General features: G+C 41.8%; 1 protein-coding gene across 17 annotated transcripts in view; it reads right to left on the bottom strand.

Moving 5' to 3' along the window:
* The window catches only part of cacna1ab (calcium channel, voltage-dependent, P/Q type, alpha 1A subunit, b), a 130,102-nt gene that overhangs the window by 64,595 nt on the left and 43,348 nt on the right, over window positions 1–22,159 (bottom strand). For all 17 annotated transcript variants that reach the window (XM_055041318.1, XM_055041332.1, XM_055041319.1 and 14 more), the window contains 7 exons: window positions 5,589–5,680; window positions 5,091–5,243; window positions 3,812–3,999; window positions 1,730–1,833; window positions 1,495–1,610; window positions 1,363–1,407; window positions 904–996 (listed from right to left, as the gene is read on the bottom strand). In XM_055041318.1, the coding sequence (XP_054897293.1) occupies window positions 904–996; window positions 1,363–1,407; window positions 1,495–1,610; window positions 1,730–1,833; window positions 3,812–3,999; window positions 5,091–5,243; window positions 5,589–5,680 (791 nt within the window). The remainder of the gene's footprint in view (window positions 1–903; window positions 997–1,362; window positions 1,408–1,494; window positions 1,611–1,729; window positions 1,834–3,811; window positions 4,000–5,090; window positions 5,244–5,588; window positions 5,681–22,159) is intronic.

Raw genomic sequence — 22,159 nt, forward strand, 5'->3', positions numbered from 1 at the left:
ACTCAGAGGGGCTGGCGTTTGGAAAAGTTACACAGTCAACAAAGTGACAGCAATAATTTGGGTCATGTAGCCTGTCATCAGGCTTCAGCCATAGGGTCACTGTGTTATTTAGTCATGGTGAAATTAATAACATTTTACCATGAATGAAATAAGTTTAAATTGAAACATTTATATTTTAGCTTTAAACTATAAATGTCACAGTTTAATGCTAAATATTTAACTATGCTGTTCTATATTTAGCTGACAAACTATATATTAAGTTTCAAAGTAAATATTTAGCGTCGAATAAAGTGTTACAGACTAAATATTTAGCTAGCAAGCTAAATATTTTGGCCTAAAGCTAAGTATTTAGCTTGTCAATTTACTAGACATCGAGCTCCTGACTAAGCTAGCAAACCTAGCTAAACTAAGCTAGCTCAAGCTAAATCTAAAGAGAAGCATTGAACTAAATATTTAGATTAGAGGTAAATATATTTAGCCACATACTAAATATTAATGTTGAGGATAAATATTTACCTTGCTAGCAAACCAAATGTTTAGTTTTCAACTACATATTTAGTTTGAGATCAAATATGTAGCTTGAAGCTCTGTATTTAGCTTGCAAGCTAAAAATTTACTCTGCAGTTAAGTATTTGCCTTAGCTTGAAGCTAAACATGTAGCTTCTTAATTGTGCTTTTACTTTGAAACTGTGGCATTCATAAATAGGGCGAACTTTACAAATGGCAGCCCACAAACTTCATCATCCACAGTTTGTGAAAACATCAAGAGCTTCATTCACAAAAGATAACCAAAAAAACAAAAACTACTTCAAACTTTTACAAATGCTTCTTTTCTTCGTCTTTTTAAATTCTGTTAAAACGTAAGTTATGACATGTGTAACACCATTTCTTCATTTTCCTCACCTACTGCATCTCCTACATTGTCCTCTCCTTCTTCTTGATTCAACAGCTCTGTTTTGTTATTTCTGGTCTTGATGGTTGGCCTTCGTCTCGAACCTAGTGAGACACAGGAAATGAAGATTGATTATTCATCCCACTGTTTTCTGAAATGTCAGTCTCTCGCATCTCCCACGGTCTGTCGCTGGCTGACGTACAACACGCTACATTTATTAACTTGTTTCCACATTTGAATAACTCGTCGCTATTCCAATAACACGATACATTGATTCAGGTGTCATCTCTTGGAGACCTTCAATTAAAAGTTACACGTCAGAAGTTGTTCAAAGAAATCTGTTGCGTTTGTAGGACACATTTTGATGCCGTGATCACCACGTTCTCTTATTCTAAATTGCTATCATCTCTCAAAGCTCTGGAGGTGAAACCAGCAAAAGAAAAACAAAACATGAAAAGACAATCAGTTACCATCAAAGTTCCCCGTGGTGTCTTCCTCAGCCAGAATCACCTCCTCTGTAAAAGTGAACGAGTAGCAGATGTAAATGCAGTAGTCGGAGCCAAGCGTATCGGAATGAAACGTGTCCATCAGCATGAACTGACCCGCTTTGCAGATCCACTCCAGGTATCCGTTGAGCTCTCGCTCAATCTGCTGCTGCCGCCTCAGCTTGAGGAACTCGCTCCGGTTCTCCACCCGTTCCCTCTCTTTGGCAAATTCACTGTGGAAACATTTTACGTCACGTTCTCTCTTGCCCCGCTCGTTGCGGCGTCACAAAGTGCACGGGAGCAACGCGGAAGTCGCTCGCAAGGCTAAAGGTCGAAAGAGGTCGGGCCATACCCTGAAAGTACGCCCAGCACCAGGTTGAGCATGAAGAAGGAGCCGATGATGATGAGGGGGATGTAGTACATCCAGTTCCACATGCTGCCATCCACGTCGTTGCTCTGCAGGAGAAAAGTCACACGAAGGATTCAGCAACGTGTCATTTCAGGTTTCATGAAACTTGCTGTGTAATCTCAAAGCTTTCTTATGGAACAAAAGATCCAGTGGCTTTCTTTGGTTTGACATGAGAAGTAGGAGGTTTAAACGCATGTGGCCACACTTTGCTCTCCTCCTATCAATCACACATCCCTGATGATTCTCCCTTTACTCATCCTGCGCTTACAACAAGAGGCAAATTGGCTCTGGAAGACGTTAAAAGATACACACAGGAAAAAGACACTACTAAGCATATTAAACTTGCAGCTTATTAACAATCATATGTTGCGTTTACTTGGGAAGTTGGGTTCGGACAAAACGTGTCTGCTTTGGGTTGAATTTTTTCCCAGGTCTGATCTAAAGTAGAGGTGGAAAATTTCATGGGCTTCTTATAAATCGTCAAATATTTTCAATGTTTTCCGTTTTGGGCGTTTTGTTCTCAACTTTTTTTAGGCGATGTTTGTCCACAAACGTTTTGAACCAAGTTTTCTACCCACCAGGGGGCGTTTCAGTCCAGCGTTTGAAACCGTTTCCTTACTTCACAATGTTTACCAACAGGTTTCCTGAACTTTTTGTCCGTCTTATGTGACAAGAGTCAAGTCCCTCCGAACTGCAATCAAAACCCTTTGGGAAACCGAAATATAACAAAGTTTGCAGAGCGTAAAAAAGCCATAAATTACATTTTACAATAGATGCCAGATGTGTTGATTTTGCGTGCATGTCGTTAATTTTAAAGGTACAAACAAACCTGAAAGCAGGTGCTCTCTTTTTATTCAGGGAAAATAAATCACAGCCTTTCTCCAGTGTTGTGTTGCAGCTCATTTTTCACTCGCATTCATTTGATTGTGGATGCAAACATGACTTACGCTTACCTCCACCACTAAACAAACTCATCTTTTTAAAATTAATTAATTAATTATTTTTAAATTAAACTCCCAACATGGATCTGTCACCTGTGTTTGTGTGCATGTGTCAGGTTTATCTTTATCCAGATGGCACAATGCGGGCTGCCACACGGCTATTAAACTTTCATCGGTTTCCTCCTGACTGCATGTGTGAGTGTGGAAGTCAGGCTTCATCCATCAGAAAAGATGTTAAATATAGACGGACCAGAATAGGGAGCTGAATAAAGGGAAGTGAGGAAGGGGGGATGGGAGGGATGGTGTCTAAAAGCAAGAAAAGGGCAGATGAGAAGAGGTCAAACTGACTAAAACGAGGAAAGACGGGGAAATACATTTGGATAAAGTTTTTAAGCGCGATTTCAATTGACATTTTTGTTTTTCATTTAGACACAAGAAATTTAAACCAAACTCCTATTTTCACGCATCCGCAAGTGTGCGCCAAATTAATACAATCAGCAGATTCTATTTCAATAATGCCTATTGCTGTGATGCCACTCCAAATGCTGATACGATCAGTTAAGATCTTTTTCAGGAAAAATGTGAAACTAAAACTCACTTTAGGAGTCAAATTTGTTTTGTTTTTCCAATTTTCTTTGAGTCTTTTTTTCTTTTTTCCAGGATTCTGCACAGATAGCACGCCTGAATTGTCTAAAACAAGCAAATGTCTTAAGTGTTTCGACAATTTTCCAAACTACGTTGATTTTTGTTATTTTTTTCATTTAGATTTTTAATCAAACCACAGGAGATGTAGTGGTGAGAATGTATTAAATATTTTGGCATTTGGGTCAAAGCTAAAAGATTTGAGAAAAAAAAATCTGATAACATTTGTTAAGTTTTAGAAAGACATAATAAATTGTTGGCCTATTTATTTTCCAGAACAGTAACAAGAAGGTGATTGCTGCAGAATCTTAGAAGTAGTTCAAATATTAGCGGAGCGGCTGGTTGGAAATGAAATCTTCAGGGCTTGTTTAGAACTTAAGTGCATTTATTTGTTTAAAGAAAAGTTGAGCTCAGTGTTTGTTTTTTCTTTTTTTAGACATACGTAGTAGAGCATGTCTGTCCATCCTTCCATAGTGATGCACTGGAAGACTGTCAGAATAGCGAACAGGATGTTGTCAAACTTAGTGATGCCATAGTTTGGTCCGATCCAGCCACTTTCACACGATGAGTCGTTGGGGCACAATCTGGAGGGTGGCTTGGGACCACATGGGCGATCTTCCACTTTCTCCTCTGGGTAGAGAGGGACAAAAGACCAACATTACCATCAATTGCTATAAAAATGGTGTACATATCAAATGTGACGCAAAAGAAATGTAACTTTGTAACTCCACGCCTTGAAATTGGGCCTCTGTCTCTTTAAGAAGCTCCTGCTCTTTCTGAAACTCTTCCTTCAGGAAGTTATTGCAACATGGCTCCTCTATTAACCTTTTAATAACGTCTTTACCAGCGTTGCCCTGAGAAGTAACTCCTATGTTGAGCTCAGCAGATAACAGTTACACCAAGCGTTTGCTAATTGCTGCTGGCTAGTCTGAAGGAGCTGATATTAACATTTATTTGGCAATATGGATTATTTAAGTCTGACAAAAATGCTTTTCACAGCACTATATGCACTGTGAAAATGTACTATGTTGTACATTTCCTACAAAAAAAAACAAACATTTATATCCCAAATGTGGTGGAAAAATTACAATAAGGTCACGTCTGCTAGTTGCATTGTTATATGTTTATTCAAAGTTCTTCTCTGGTCCCACCATGATAATGCTATTTGGGTTACATGTACAAGGTTGGAAGTTTGTTTCCCACAGTTGTGTGGGAACCAGACCATTTCCAATGCTTTGGATCCTTTATCTTTGTTTAAAACCAAGGCGTAGTCTCTGCCTGGTTTGATTATTGATTGTCTTATGATCTCTCTGAGTGGTGCACAATTTGTGAATAAACCCGACTGAGTGACTTTACCTGAACAGTGCTTGGAAATAGTTTTTTTCTACAACACTAACTTTTTCACATTTTCTCATGATGCAAGCTTGAGCGTCAACGCATTTAATTGGAATTTTATGTGTCAGACATGTACGGAAACGGCTTAAACCCACAACACGGTCATTTGATGAGCTTTCTTTTATTTATATGCTTATGTTAGGACCAAATATGTATTTACGATGTTCATGTATATATTTTTATGCTCTTTTTTTCAGTTTTACATAAAAGCTCAGAACACAATCAACGCCTGAAGTTTTGTTTTTGTTAGCCATCTGTCCAGCACGGCTGCGCGAGGACGGACCAATGATGGACACGGTTACTTCTCGTTTTCACTTTGCGCTCACTCGTAACGGGATCAGCGCAGGTTGTGTGGAATTTTCCCATGTAGAACTCCAAGCCGATGATGGCGAACATAAGGATAGCCACGAACAGCAGCAAGCCGATCTGAAGCAGGGGGATCATGGCCTTCATGATGGACTTGAGCACCACCTGCAGGCCTGGATGACAGTGGGAAATACTCAGAAGAAGTTTGGAACAAAAACACCAAGAGGAAGTTCAAATAGGTGACTCTTTGCAGTGACGTAAGCCGTATTATTCTATGTTATCAATACTCCAGCGTATCCGGTGCTAAAATCTCTACGTATTGACTGGAAACAGGGAGAAAGCTAAGCCAAGAAAACGAACGTCATAAAACTGCTTAAATCCATTTAATATAAAGGTAATAGTTAAGCTAAATGTCGGCAGCTCATGCATAATCAGGTGAACGGAAATGGAAATTTCCTTTTTTGGATGTGGTATTTTTTTTTTCTATTAGAAATAAAAATAAATCAGTCACAACTTACTGGGAATTCCAGACACCAGTTTCAGGGGCCGCAGCACTCTGACAGCTCGGAGCGTCCTCAGGTCCAGCTGAGACCCCACAGACGACAGAATTCTGCACAAACACAAGACAAAAATGAGGGCGGTACCTTGTCAGTGGTTCTGTTGGTTCACTGGGTACGACCGACTGAAATCAAAGTTTTTAGTTTGATTTTAGTCGCCATGTAGACGACATTCCTCGTCTTCATGACGACTGGTTTTAATTCAATTGCTTGAACGTTGCAATTTGCTCCTGTTCCAATCTTTTAGGAAAACTCAGGGTTTTGGAAACGGGACAACGTGATCTTTGAATTATAATTCTGTGAAGAGATCTCTTGGGCATTTTTGCCATTAAGTGGAGCAAGTTTTGTTTATCCAGTTTGGAGGTCATACACAAAGTTTGAAGATTGTTTTGATGGTCATACTCATTTAAAATCTATTTTGTTCCATTTTTGCCTTTTTTTCATTTGTGTAGAGATTACACAAATGAAGCTTTAAAAATAAATGTTTATTGAAGTATCGACTTACCGAGCAGAGCTTAAAAACCTATGAAAAACTTTCTACATTTCTATTTCAACAACATTTTGAACGACATGTGCAATTATCTTTCTCACTTTACTGCTATGCACATTAAATCCTTATAAAACAAATTGAGGTTTATGTGAATTTCATAAAGAAGTGAGTAAAAGACTTCCTGTTATAGGAAGTTTTATTAAACTCATTCCATGCATTATTAAACACAGTTTCAAAGTAAATATTTTCTATAATTTAACACAAGACCATTAAATTGTATTTTGTAGTGCAGGCTGTTTAATGTGTTACAATTTTAAACAATAAGACTGCAAATGAAATACAAGTTTGAACTCAAGAATAAAATAAGTGCCACATTTTCAAAATGAAGACATCTTCACACAAAATAATCTATATTTTTGGGATTTTAAAGAAACCTGACTTAATTGCATGTTCTCATCTCCTGTCTTTTATGCCTTTTTTAAAAATGATTATTATTTTTTTACATTTCTCTGTGATTTCCACCCTGACTCTTTTCAGGTTGGTTGCTCATTCCAATAAGAGGTCATTTATTTAGAGACACTGCATGGCAGCCGAGCCACTCGTTTCCTCTGCCACAGTTAAAGGCCATGCTGCGAGCCTCAACAGACCAGTCCTCAGCGAAACGACCAGAGTGCATCGCTCTGACACGACACCAGGGCGATTCGTGTTTCCTGAAGCAGCTTCTGTGTTTCTGTGCGCTTGAGGGGGAAATTCAAAGGCAACTTGGATCAAGCGACGTCACATTCGTTCGGTTATTAGTTTCCAATACTTAATCTTCCTTTTTACTCACATTTTAGTGCTTTTTTCTTTTCTTTTTTTTTTAAATGCTGTACTTCTCTAATTAGGGTCCATGCAAAGCCTACGTGTGCAGCAACCTGCCGCCAGACAAACTCAATTCTTCAAGAAGCAGTTGTCCCTAGCAACAGCCGAACCAGCCCGCAGTGCACGGCCGTGGCCAGTAGATGGAGCAGAGAGTATGCCGGGGACAAAAACGGGAAGAGAAACGTGGAGAGAGAACTTCCACAGATAATAATGGACAATACATACATAAAGAGGACGTGCAAGAAAAATGTAATGTTAGGTATAGTTGAAAGCACACAAAGCAGAGATAACAACGTGTGATGGCTTATGACTGCAAGTGTCACCATAATGATTTCTTTGATTTATTTTGCTCTTTTCTGCTTGAAGCTGTCAGGAGTTTGAAGGAGAAATGATTGAACAGGCAGAGAAGCGTCATTAATCCAAACTACTCCGCTCATAAACAGACGTACAATGTCAACTACTGAATTTCTACATCGGTGGCGATGTAACGAATGAACTGGTTGTGCTGCGAGATAAGAAAATGATCTGGTGATTTTGGGAGGTGCAACAGCAACAGCTTGTACACAAAAACTCTTCGATACGAGATGTAAGCAGCAGAAAACCAAACCGCAGGTTTTCTGTGTTGGTTCGGCGACAACACAAATGTTGGACAAGAGAACATACAGAAAATATATGTACATGTCGCAGTACTCCGTAATCCTACTTCAGCGTAACAAACTTTATGAAAATGGCAATGGATGGACAGCAATAAGAGGAATAGAACAAAAATGTATCGACTTGAGGAATCCACTGGAAATCATTTGAATAGCAATTTGACAGTGGTTTCACTTTTCTGTACTGTAGTTCTACTGTGTTTTAATTTAATATTTCTATGATGATCATTTCTATCGCACCTTTTGAAGGACTTTGAGTTGCGTTCTTGTTTCAAACGTGATTTCAAACAAAAACGAACTAAAACGCGTACAATAAATAGCTGATCACGGCGGCGAGATGAGAATAAATATTTCGAATGCCGTTATATATCTTCCTCTTATGTTGCTGTTAGAAAACGAAATCCTAATAAGACAAAAATCAGCAGTCTTACAAAAGTCATGTTTTAGAATACGTTCATCAGTGTGAGGAAGGTTTCTGAAATAAGGCCTGTAGTTTTTAGCGTCCCTATGTATTACTGTCATATTAAATGAAAACAATCAGCTCTTGCTTAAAAGCACAAGATACAATTGCAAATCAAATTTTAAAAAACCACTGGGTATGTTGTTGTGACGATTTGGTGAACACTGTCCATCGATTACACTGGTTTTACACATAACAAAACAAAACAGCACCTTAAACTCTTATTTTGAAAGGCCTCACTTTGTCCACTTTATTAAAATCTGAAGCTTTTTCCTCACTGACCTAAGCTACACTAAGCATGCTGTGGAGACAGATGGCTGAATGTTTCCTCCTGTCAGTAGCTGGCATGTATCTCTCTCTCTCTTTTAAAGGCGTACTTCAAAATGGGCTTAAATATAATCATCCGAATGCTTTTATTTTTTATATATATAAAAGGGAAGATATAAACACAAAATATCACGGAGGAGCTCTGTCCCTTTAAGACTGCGCCAGAGTCCTTAATGAAATACCAATTGTGAAGAAAGAAAGGCGGCATCCCCTTAAGAGACGGAGAGCGTGAAAAAGAGTGAACAGATTGAAAGGGAGTGATAGTCCTGTGTGTCAAAAGTGTTAGATCCAACTGCTGAGAAGGAGAGACGACGCGGCTCTTAAGAGAAGCTGAAGCAGGCAAACAGAGAGACTCCAGAGATGAAATAAGGCCGGGTTTTCTCTGCAGTGGGGAAAGGTGTTTGGATTGTGATGACAGAGGCTCACGCTGCAGGGAAACACCAAACTGTTAACCCTGTAAAGCAGCACAGGCCCTGCTGAAACCGCGCTGCAGCTGCTAACAGTGTGTTGACCATCCAGGAGTTTTCCGCATGTGTAAAACGGGAGTTTACCAGGGGCCACCGGGTTCATCGGCAACACTTTTTGACTGGAGGAAATCCAGGTTAGCACCGAGCTAAGGCTACCCCCCCATGAACCATCACCTTCAAACTGATTAAATGTTTTTACTAAGTCAGTATTTTTTTTAACATAACGTAGTGAAAATATTTTTTCCAGGTGTTGTACACTAATAAAATTTAAAATCTTATCATCTTTAATACACGGTTACTGTAATAACCATAAAGTAGGCCTTGGAAATGAATGTGCTCACCACGACAACCCTTTAAAGATTAAGCAGGCATTGAAAAAAAATGGATGGATGGATGGATGGACTTCCAACAAAATAAGACGTTAGTCAACGCTTCTGTGAAATACAAAACAGATGTCATGATAGTTAACGATCTCTAATTTGCTTTTCTTAAAATTAAATGATCCTGCTGAAAATCTCACTACTGTGAATTTCTCAAATGTCACAGAAAGAAAACTGAACAAACATTTCATCTCAGAAACTAAAGGTACCCTACTTAGACACTTCGACACGGCCAGTCTTTGTTTTCCATTGTGCACTACGCTAATTTGTACGTTTTGTTTTGTCTGTGACTTATTTGCCCTCAACACACCATCGTTGAATTAACAACTTGCCTCTGAAGAACCTGCAGAGATGTCTGCTGTCCCCACCACGTTATCAAAATAATCAATATCTCGACATAACTGATACTAGAAAAAGAATTCATCCTCAGACCCTCATTTACCTCAAAATCGACACAAACTGAAAAACTAACATTTGCCCAAGTCGTCAGACTGCTGTAGGAGACGCTGGGTGAGCACAGCCAGGGAAAAAAAAACATTTAAAAATACACACACGACCCTCTTTAGCCAGTAATGCTAACACAGAAGCATTTCCCCTATGAGACAGACGGACAGGGAAAAAGTTAACGCTGGTGGTCGCCACATGCTAGCTGTGCTAAAGCTACAAGCTAATGCTACGACACTGTTGTTTGACGTAAAAAGGTCAGTAAAGCTCAAATGTCTGCACGAGTGAAGGTGAGGTCATTTTATTCATACATCACATTTTCAGCAACAAGGCCGTTAAAGTGAAGACTTTCCTTCATATGGACATAAAGTTTGACATTTTGGCATCATGACTGATTTGATTTTGATAAGTTAGGATCAGGTGGAGCTCCGGGCAGTAAGGCCAGTCAATGCAGCCGATGGGAGGTGCATATAGAAATGATTGCGTTAATGACACAGTGAGGCCTTTGTGCTGCTTCTTATTCAGTTCTGATCCGTCCTGATGAAGAGCCACGCCTGACGATGACGATGCAGAGCCCTGATGAAGATCAGAGGTCACATGCTCCCTTCACTTTGGCCGGTCTCTCCTTGTTCACAGCATTGCCATGGCAACCGGCGATTCCTCTCTTTTTGCAGAGTCTCCACGGTTACCGATCTGCTCTCATTCACAAGCGTTGCCTAGGAAACGCAACCGCTGCTCATTGATGGAATCTCGGCATTGCCGCAGCAACGGGGATAGGAAGTGGGTCTCCTGGCGATTGATTTTTTTTTTAACCCATCTAAACCCCCTGCATATCACACACACACACACACACACACACGCACACACACACACACACACGCACGCACACACGCACGCACACACCTCCCTTACTTCTGACAGCAGCTCTGGTGCATTCTGGCAAATATACCTTCTGCATACATAAGCACAACTTATCCCGCTTGCAGACATCAGCCAAGCTGTTTAAGAGCAACGTTATGCCACACACACACACGCACACACACACACACACACGTACGCACACACACGTTTGATCAGATATGGCAGAGTTGGATGCAGCAGACAAGATTTGTTGTGCTTCTGTAAGATCTACGCAAATGTTTCTCTTATATGCACAGATATAGAGCATAAATTGTATATCAGAACTGAAATATTATTCGACTGATCAAACCTCAACACTAATCATTTTAAAGTTTTCTCTCTTTTTTTTCCCCAAATATTGCAAAATCCCAGTCATGGTACAGGACAACAATTACACCAAACAAAAATGTGAAAAAATAACATTGTTCTGACAGTGAACAATGTCAGAACAATGTTCTGAACTCCATCCAAGTACAAAATCTTACCAAGTATATTTGGTCTATTTTCTATTAGATATAAGTGAAATTAAAGCTGCAAGCAGCCTCGAACGGCCCTCGCAGCCAAGCGCCGCTCCGGCCTATTGCCACCGCGGGGTACGAGCAACCGTCGCCTCACGTCAGCCACCACAGAAGCTCTCACGCAGTTTTCAGCTCCTCCGCCCGCACCGCGGAAGCTGTTGCTCAGTTTCCATCAACGCTGGCCACGTGCTAACACAGAAGTTGTTGCGCAGTTTCCGCGCCCGTCCACCAGGCGGTACGCACTGATGCGTTCGGAGGCGCTCCTTGACGATGCAAAAAATGTGGTGCAGATTCATTGGTTTAGCGAGGAAATATAGCTGGCGGATTAATGTAGGACGCGCAGTGGAGTCAAAATATATTTCAATGCTGTTGTTCTCTTTAGAGGTCAACAAAGGTCATACGTATCCAATTTGGCGTCAGTCGGATGATCCACGTGTCATTTACAGCCGATCGTATGCACATGGCGAAGTACTGCAGTTTGTCATTTTTCATCATCTTCAGCTGTGTTTCTAAAGCACTCTATTTCATTGTTAGAGTAACTTACTCAGAGTGGCGAATTACTGAAATGGTTTGTAAGAAGTAAGAAAACGCTACATTTACTGCATGATTTAATTCAACAAAAATTATCTGAGACATTTCTATCCTTTTAGAAATTTCATGGCAACGCTCTTACAAATTTTCACGCCCATCCGCCCGTGGATCTGTTTCTCATTGGTGGAGGAACACTGACACCTACTGGCGAAATACTGATATTGTTCTTCATCCTGTTTATCTGCTGTTTCATTTGTGGAGCAATACTGACCCCAAGTGGCAAATTACCGAAATGGTTTATAAACGGCAAAAATGGGATGAAAATCTGAACTTCAATCAAAAATGGCCGACTTCCTCTGGGGTTTAGACCATGGCTCCAAGAGACTTTTTTGTAAGTCCTGACAAGGTACACATGTGTACAAAGTTTCGTAATTGTAGGTTAAAGCATGGCTTGGGGCTGATCATCATTTAGAATTTTCTAGGGGGCGCTATAGAGAAATTAGGCCACACCCTACAAATATTGTGATGGATTCCTGTTGGGAGTGGATGAAGATCCATCCTTGTGAGTTTGGAGCAGCTGCGCCCAAAAATGTGGAATTGAGAGCCAAACGTATGGCAATGGCGTTACAGGTGACTTCGCCACGCCGCCACGTCCACCTGCTCCATCGTAGCTGGTAGGGATTAGAATCCTCAATACACCAACATGTCTTCTGTGTCTGGGCACAGTTTCATGTTGATGAGGTCAAAGGGGTCAGATAGCGACCATTGACAGTAAAACATGACACTTCCTTTTCTCAGGGGGCGTGGCCTAAGTGATGTCATCCTTCGACCATAGGGTATTGTAGGACACCCGATGATGATCAATCACAGAAACTTTGGTGCCTCTGTGAGTTTCTGTGTAGGAGATATAGCAGTTTATGTTTTTTGGCGTGTAGGTGAACTTTGACCCCTGCTAACCCCCTTTCAGCATTCTCAAAAACTCACCGTTTTGATAACTTCAGATGGGACATGCCTTATTAACGGACTGACCGAGTTTGAAGCCGATCAATCGAAATCCCTAGGAGGAGTTCGATCAAATAGGAAGGCTGTAAACGGCAAAAATGGGGTCAAAATCTGAACTTCAATCTAAAATGGCCGTCTTCCTGTGGGGTTTCGACCATGGCTCCAAGAGACTTTTTTGTAAGTCCTGACAAGGTACACATGTGTACAACGTTTCGTAATTGTAGGTTAAAGCATGGCTTGGGGCTGATCATTTAAAGTTTTCTAGGGGGCGCTATAGAGAAATTAGGCCACGCCCACCAAACATTGTGATGGATTCCTGTAGGGGAGTAGATCAGGGACCATCCTTGTGAGTTTGGAGCAGCTGGGCCTGAAAATGTGGAATTGAGAGTCAAACGTATGGCGATGGCGTTACAGGTCACTTCGCCACGCCGCCACGCCCACCTGCTCCATCAAAGCTGGTCGGGGTTGGAATCGTCAACACACCAACATGTTCTCTGTGTCTGGGCACAGTTTCATGTTGATGAGGTCAAAGGGGTCAGATAGCGACCATTCTCAGTAAAACATGACACTTCCTGTTCTCAGGGGGCGTGGTCTAAGTGATGTCATCATTCGACCATAGGGTATTTGTAGGGCAGCCAATGATGATTAATCACAGTAACTCTGGTTCCTCTGTGAGTTTCTGTGTAGGAGATATAGCAGTTTATTTTTTTATGGCGAGTAGGTGAACTTTGACCCCTGCTAACCCCCCTTCAGCATACTCAAAAACTCACAGTTTTGATAACTTTAGATGGGACATGCCTTATGAACAGACTGACCGAGTTTGAAGCCCATCAATCGAAATCCCTAGGAGGAGTTCGATCAAATACGAAGGCTGTAAACGGCAAAAATGGCCTCAAAATTGGACCTTCAATCCAAAATGGCCGACTTCCTGTGATACTTGCACTATGACATTAATTGTAAATTTTGAGCGTCCTGGTGAGCTCTACAAGTGTACCAAATTTCATGTCTCTAGGATAAAGTAAGTGAATAGCAAAGGGTCCTTTGAAAATTTCTAGGTGGCGCTATTGAGCCATTTCTTGTGGGATTTTTGTGATGACCTTAAAAATCAAATTTTTAAACAGGCTTAAGGCCTCCGCCAAGTTTGGTGAGTTTTCCAATATGATAAGGCCCCCAAAAAGCCCCCCAAAGAGGTGGGAAGAAAAATAATAATAATAATTAAAGCTGCAAGCAGCCTCGAACGGCCCTCGCAGCCAAGCGCCGCTCCGGCCTATTGCCACCGCGGGGTACGAGCAACCGCCGCCTCACGCCAGCCACCACAGAAGCTCTCACGCAGTTTTCAGCGCCTCCGCCCGCACCGCGGAAGCTGTTGCTCAGTTTAAACTTCTCCAACTCCGGTCCAACAGAGCCTTCTTGCTCAAAAGCGTGGTTCGGATTAGCAACTCCAAAATCCAAGCAAAATGTTGAGCGTAGTCCAGTTCTGTGGCTCCAAAAAGCAGGCAAAATGTTCAGGAAAAAACTTCGCAGCTCCAGCTGTCGCCGGCTGACTGTTATTACGTAGCGTCGATCTGTTTTCTCATTGATGGAGTACCACTGCCTCCTGCTGGGGCAATACTGGTATTGCACTAGCAGTACCAGTATATCGCCACAAGGTGCCAGTGGTACTCCATCAACACTGACCCCAGTGTGTTCTTACTTCGCTGTGTCATAAATTTTGCTGAATGACTTTGTTTGTATTATTTCTAGCAAAAATGAATGAATGTTTGTACTTTAACCCACAAAATAAACTTATATATATAAAAAGTTATAATAATGTATATTTAAATAATTAATAACAACATAACCTATGGGCTGCTGTTTCTAGGGGGCGCTATAGAGAAATTAGGCCACGCCCTCCAAATATTGTGATGGATTCCTGTCGGGGAGTTGATGGGAATCCATCCTTGTGAGTTTGGAGCAGCTGTGCCCAAAAATGTGGAATTGAGAGCCAAACGTATGGCGATGGTGTTACAGGTCACTTTGCCATGCCGCCACGCCCACCTGCTCCATCGTAGCTGGTCGGGATTAGAATCCTCAACACCAACATGTCTTCTGTGTCTGGGCACAGTTTCATGTTGATGAGGTCAAAGGGGTCAGATAGCGACCATTGACAGTAAAACATTACACTTCCTGTTCTCAGGGGGCGTGGCCTAAGTGATGTCATCATTCGACCATAGGGTATTGTAGGACACCCGATGATGATCAATCACAGTAACTTTGGTGCCTCTGTGAGTTTCTGTGTAGGAAATATAGCAGTTTATTTTTTTACGGCGAGTAGGTGAACTTTGACCCCTGCTAACCCCCCTTCAACATTCTCAAAAACTCACCGTTTTGATAACTTTAGATGGGACATGCCTTATGAACAGACTGACCGAGTTTGAAGCCGATAAATCGAAATCCCTAGGAGGAGTTCGATCAAATACCAAGGCTGTAAATGGCAAAAATGGGGTCAAAATTTGAACTTCAATCTAAAATGGCCGACTTCCTGTGGGGTTTAGACCATGGCTCCAAGAGACTTTTTTGTAAGTCCTGACAAGGTACACATGTGTACAAAGTTTTGTAATTGTAGGTTAAAGCATGGCTTGGGGCTGATCATTTAAAGTTTTCTAGGGGGCGCTATAGAGAAATTAGGCCACACCCACCAAATATTATGATGGATTCCTGTCGGGGAGTTGATGGGGATCCATCCTTGTGAGTTTGGAGCAGCTGGGCCTCAAAATGTGGAATTGAGAGCCAAACGTATGGCGATGGCGTTAGAGGTCACTTCGCCACGCCGCCACGCCCACCTGCTCCATCAAAGCAGGTCGGGGTTGGAATCCTCAATACACCAACATGTCTTCTGTGTCTGGGCACAGTTTCATGTTGATGAGGTCAAAGGGGTCAGATAGTGAAAGTTTCTTCCACTCACATAAAACATTACACTTCCTGTACTCAGGGGGCGTGGCCAAAGTGATGTCATCATTCGACCACAGGGTATTGTAGGACACCCGATGATGATCAATCATAGAAACTTTGGTGCCTCTGTGAGTTTCTGTGTAGGAGATATAGCAGTTTATTTTTTTACGGCGAGTAGGTGAACTTTGACCCCTGCTAACCCCCCTTCAGCATACTCAAAAACTCACCGTTTTGATAACTTTAGATGGGACATGCCTTATGAACAGACTGACCGAGTTTGAAGCCGATCAATCGAAATCCCTAGGAGGAGTTCGATCAAATACGGAGGCTGTAAATGGCAAAAATGGCCTCAAAATTGGACCTTCAATCCAAAATGGCTGACTTCCTGTGATACTTGCACTATGACATTAATTGTAAATTTTGAGCGTCCTGGGGAGCTCTACAAGTGTACCAAATTTCATGTCTCTAGGATAAAGTAAGTGAATAGCAAAGGGTCCTTTGAAAATTTCTAGGTGGCGCTATTGAGCCATTTCTTGTGGGATTTTTGTGATGACCTTAAAAATCAAAATTTTTAAACAGGCTTAAGGCCTCCGCCAAGTTTGGTGAGTTTTCCAATATGATAAGGCCCCCAAAAAGCCCCCCAAAGAGGTGGGAAGAAAAATAATAATAATAAACAGTAGGAAAACAATAGGCCTTCGCAGCGCTTAGCTGCTCGGGCCTAATAATAATAATTAAAGCTGCAAGCAGCCTCGAACGGCCCTCGCAGCCAAGCGCCGCTCCGGCCTATTGTCCACCGCGGGGTACGAGCAACCGCCGCCTCACGCCAGCCACCACAGAAGCTCTCACGCAGTTTTCAGCTCCTCCGCCCGCACCGCAGAAGCTGTTGCTCAGTTTCCATCAACGCTGGCCACGTGCTAAGACAGAAGTTGTTGCGCAGTTTCCGCGCCCGTCCTCCAGGCGGTACGCATCGATACGTTCGGCGGCGCTCCTTGACGATGCAAAAAATGTGGTGCAGATTCATTGGTTTAGCGAGGAAATATAGCTGGCGGATTAATGTAGGGGCGCAGTGGAGTCAAAATACATTTAAATGCTGTTTTGCTCTGTAGAGGTCAACAAAGGTCATACGTATCCAATTTTGCGCCAGTAGGATTATCCACGTGTCATTTACAGCCGATCATACGCACATGGCGAAGTACTACAGTTCGTCATTTTTCATCATTTTCAGCTGTGTTTCTAAAGCACTCTATTTCATTGTTGGAGTAATACTTACTCAGAGTGGCGAATTACTGAAATGGTTTGGAAGAAGTAAGAAAACGCTACATTTACTGCATGATTTAATTCCACAAAAATTATCTGAGACATTTCTATCCTTTTAGAAATTTCATGGCAACGCTCTCACAAAGTTTTCGCGCCCATCCGCCCGTGGATCTGTTTTGTCATTGGTGGAGGAACACTGACACCTACTGGCGAAATACTGATATTGTTCTTCATCCTGTTTATCTGCTGTTTCATTTGTGGAGCAATACTGACCCCAAGTGGCGAATTACTGAAATGGTTTATAAACGCCAAAAATGGGATCAAAATCTGAACTTCAATCTAAAATGGCCGACTTCCTCTGGGGTTTAGACCATGGCTCCAAGAGACTTTTTTGTAAGTCCTGACATGGTACACATGTGTACAAAGTTTCGTAATTGTAGGTTAAAGCATGGCTTGGGGCTGATCATTTAAAATTTTCTAGGGGGCGCTATAGAGAAATTAGGCCACACCCTACAAATATTGTGATGGATTCCTGTCGGGGAGTGGATGAAGATCCATCCTTGTGAGTTTGGAGAAGCTGTGCCCAAAAATGTGGAATTGAGAGCCAAACGTATGGCGATGGCGTTACAGGTCACTTCGCCACGCCGCCACGCCCAGCTGCTCCATCGAAGCTGGTCGGGGTTGGAATCCTCAACACACCAACATGTCTTCTGTGTCTGGGCACAGTTTCATGTTGATGAGGTCAAAGGGGTCAGATAGCGACAGTTCACAGTAAAACATTACACTTCCTGTTCTCAGGGGGCGTGGCCTAAGTGATGTCATCATTCGACCATAGGGTATTGTAGAAGACCCGATGATGATCAATCACAGAAACTTTGGTGCCTCTGTGAGTTTCTGTGTAGGAGATATAGCAGTTTATTTTTTTACGGCGAGTAGGTGAACTTTGACCCCTGCTAACCCCCCTTCAGCATTCTCAAAAACTCACCGTTTTGATAACTTTAGATGGGACATGCCTTATGAGCAGACTGACCGAGTTTCAAGCCGATCAATCGAAATCCCTAGGAGGAGTTCGATCAAATACGGAGGCTGTAAACGGCAAAAATGGGGTCAAAATCTGAACTTCAATCTAAAATGGCCGACTTCCTGTGGGGTTTAGACCATGGCTCCAAGAGACTTTTTTGTAAGTCCTGACATGATACACATGTGTACAAAGTTTCGTATTTGTAGGTTAAAGCATGGCTTGGGGCTGATCATTTAAAGTTTTCTAGGGGGCGCTATAGAGAAATTAGGCCACGCCCACCAAATATTGTGATGGATTCCTGTCGAGGAGTGGATGAGGATCCATCCTTGTGAGTTTGGAGCAGTTGGGCCCGAAAATGTGGAATTGAGAGCCAAACGTATGGCGATGGCGTTAGAGGTCACTTCGCCACGCCGCCACGCCCACCTGCTCCATCGTAGCTGGTCGGGGTTGGAATCCTCAATACACCAACATGTCTTCTGTGTCTGGGCACAGTTTCATGTTGATGAGGTCAAAGGGGTCAGATAGCGACAGTCCACAGTAAAACATTACACTTCCTGTTCTCATGGGGCGTGGCCTAAGTGATGTCATCATTCGACCATAGGGTATTGTAGGAGACCCGATAATGATCAATCACAGAAACTTTGGTGCCTCTGTGAGTTTCTGTGTAGGAGATATAGCAGTTTATTTTTTTATGGCGAGTAGGTGAACTTTGACCCCTGCTAACCCCCTTCAGCATACTCAAAAACTCACCGTTTTGATAACTTTAGATGGGACATGCCTTATGAACAGACTGACCGAGTTTGAAGCCGGTCAATGGAAATCCCTAGGAGGAGTTCGATCAAATACGGAGGCTGTAAACGGCAAAAATGGGCTCAAAATTGGACCTTCAATCCAAAATGGCCGACTTCCTGTGATACTTGCACTATGACATTAATTGTAAATTTTGAGCATCTTGGGGAGCTCTACAAGTGTACCAAATTTCATGTCTCTACGATGAAGTAAGTGAATAGCAAAGGGTCCTTTGAAAATTTCTAGGTGGCGCTATTGAGCCATTTCTTGTGGAATTTTTGCGACGTCTTTAAAATACGTAAATTTGAAACAGGCTTAAGGCCTCCGCCAAGTTTGGTGAGTTTTTGAATATGATAAAGCCCCCAAAAAGCCAATTCATTTGGAGGGAGAATAATAATAATAAGAAACAGTAGGAAAACAATAGGCCTTCGCAGCGCTTAGCTGCTCGGGCCTAATAATAATAATAATAAACAGTACAGATACAATAGGCCTTCGCAGCGCTTAGCTGCTCGGGCCTAATAATCTGCCAGTGGAACAAGACATTATAACTTGCAATGTGTCGTTCTTCTGGCAGATTATTTCACTTCCACCTGGTTACTTTTTCCCTCAATATCAAGAAATTATTGACTTAAAACAAGAGCCGATATAGTGCGGGAAAGAAATTGATTAATCTTTTTTGGTTATTTCAAGTGCAATAAGACATTTGCACTAGAAACTAGACCAGAAGCACTTGGCAAGATTTTGTGTTTTTGCAGTGTGTGCGTGTGGCTCTATTGTAAAGCACTTGAGTGGTCAGTACGACGAGAAAGGCGCTATACACACATACATATATATTTAGTCCATTTAGTATTTATTATTTGTTTGGCGATTTGTTGAGAAGAGGGAAGCTGGCAAAGCCTGAGAACACAATGCCAGCTGTAAAGAGAAGAGGTAAAGTATCAAGTTGTCAGGGTGTTTTACGGCAGGATGGACCAGTCTGCTGCACTCAGAGGACAGCGTCCAGAGAAAAGGACCTGACATCGACTCAAGCCTCCAGACAGGAAGGTAACGTCAGACACGAATGGAGCTTTCAGGGTCATCGTCATTCGGTGCTCAGTTTAGTTACAAAGAGACTTCAGAGCGACAAAGTGAATGTTTTGGAGGGGCCTCTTGACAAGCTCTGGTGCCGTCGAACCCGTACGAGAGCTAAAACAGTGCGAAAAGCAGGGCGGCCTAGAAATCGGACTGCACCAGTTCTGTCAGGAGGAATGGGACAGAACTCTGAGCAGGTTTTATGGCAAGATTGGCTGCGTGTGTTTTTAAACAGTGCACATGAAAAATTGAGTTTCAAATGAATGTTACTTTAAATCTTAGAAAAGTGAAAACCCCACGTTTAGTTTCGACTCGTTCAGACGACAGAAAAGGTCGTGGCACGGCTACGTGAATCATCACTTAACGCTGTAGAAGACGGCCACGTTGATACTAATAGGTGGTGTGTGTGGTTGAGAGTGTGTCTTATCTTTTCACTGTCAGCACTATTAGCAAAAAACAAATGCACCGACAACATGCATGCACATGGGCGAAGTGTGTATCATGTGGAAGTTGTGTGGGAGAGCCATGTGTCACCACAGTGTGAGCTCCTGTGCAGTCACCGTCTCCCACCGAGTCCTCGATGTTCGACTCCCTCGCCCGCACACGCTTACGCTTCACACGCACGCACAAGGCAGAATTAGACCACAGACGATGGAAATAAAACACACGAGTTAGAGGATTTCGACAGCGTGTTTCGGTGTGCAATCGGTAAATAGCGATGGTTGAAGTTTCAGGAAAACCTCTGTCACTAACTGAGAAGGTCTCCTTTTGGCAAAACCTTTCCCCATATGTTTCATACCATAGATACAGTCACAATAAAGTGTTCTACTTTCAAAAAATCTTATCAATGGACACTTTGGAGCTTATTGATGGTTATCAGACATTATGACCGTCACAAGTAAGGTTAATGACAGAGCTAACCTCTGCATCATTCCACCTGAGTGGAATCCATCAGGCAGCAAATGAACACTCTGTCCTCAAGAGTAACGATTGGAGCAAGTTGGACACAGGCCAACGAGCGGTTGTTAGATGGGCGGGTCAGAAAAATCACCAAATCTTCACCTCTTGGGGGGTTTTCCAGTCTGCAGTGGTTCATTTCTATCAACAGTGGCTCAAGAAAGAAACGGTGGTGAACCGGTAAAAGGGAAAAGTCAAAGCTATTTTTTCATTTCTGACCCTCTTTGCTTTGTTGCAAAAGAAAATAGTTCTGGGACAGTCTGAGGAGCACAGCGACTTTGAGGTTTTGACTTGGCCTCCGAATGTCATACATTTCAATCATCTGGGAACGTGAATATCAAACAACGAGCTAAAAACCTAAAAATTTGGGCCGGTTTCGATTTCCGGTCAAGCAAATACCACATGGCCAAAGCCCCTCCCCTTCTTTTCCTGAAACACACACACAAACGGCAACAAGGCGAACAAAGAGATCGATTATTAAACTTATTCGGTCGACACCGACACCAACAAATTGTGCATCACGAGTTGCTAATATCTTTGTGAACGATACGGCAAACATGAAGAGTCTCTGGCCTCAACCTGGACGTGACGCGGCAAGTTAGGGATGTTTTAGTAGCAAAAGAGGCGCAGAATGTTTCCCCTAAACAGTCTAAATAAAATAAAGTCACTATTTAATATGATGATAAAGTGCCTTTTCCAAATCTTAATCTTCTTATCAGAGGCTTTGTGTTAGTTATTTAAGGTACAGAAAGATGAACTATGTCGTTTTGAGAACTTGACACAGCTTTCATTTCCTGTTGTCTGGTTCTATTTGTGTTTTAAAGTGATCTTTGCGTATTTTAATGATGCTAAAATAAAGATTCAATAGGAGGACTGTCTGACAAAGGACTACTGATGTTACAATGTGTTGCTGGAGTGTAAATAATAAAAAAAAGTCTCATATGACTGTATAAACATTTCACTGCTTATTAAGTTTACAGAAATAAAGATAATTAATTGGATTTTATATATTCAAAATGTATTTTTGACACAATTTTAATCATGCACCCACCTAATAAATAAAAACTATCAAGTTTAATTCGATTTAAATGAAATGTACATGTACACTGCAAAGACACAAAATTTTAAGTATTTTTTGTCTCTAGTGCAAATATATTAATACACTTGAAAAAAAAACTAAGTCTCAATGAACTTTTCAGCAAAGTATAGGAGTTTGTTTTAAGTCAATGATTCTTGAATATTGACAAACATTGACTTAAGACAAGCTCTTAAAACTTGTTGAAAAGTTATTTTTTAGTTAGTTTTGTCTCCTTTTTCCAAATGAGGTATTTGTACTAAAACCAAAAATACCTGGTAAGGTTTTGTGTTTTTGCAGTGCACTCTGTGAGAGTAAATCTAAACTCGCTGTCCTTTTCTACACAACATGCCGCAGTGCTTAAAATCTTTGAAATGTGTCGAATTCACAACTACGAT

This window comes from Poeciliopsis prolifica, unplaced genomic scaffold (assembly GCF_027474105.1).
Source record: "Poeciliopsis prolifica strain line A6 unplaced genomic scaffold, Auburn_PproV2 SCAFFOLD016, whole genome shotgun sequence".
NCBI lineage: Eukaryota > Metazoa > Chordata > Actinopteri > Cyprinodontiformes > Poeciliidae > Poeciliopsis > Poeciliopsis prolifica.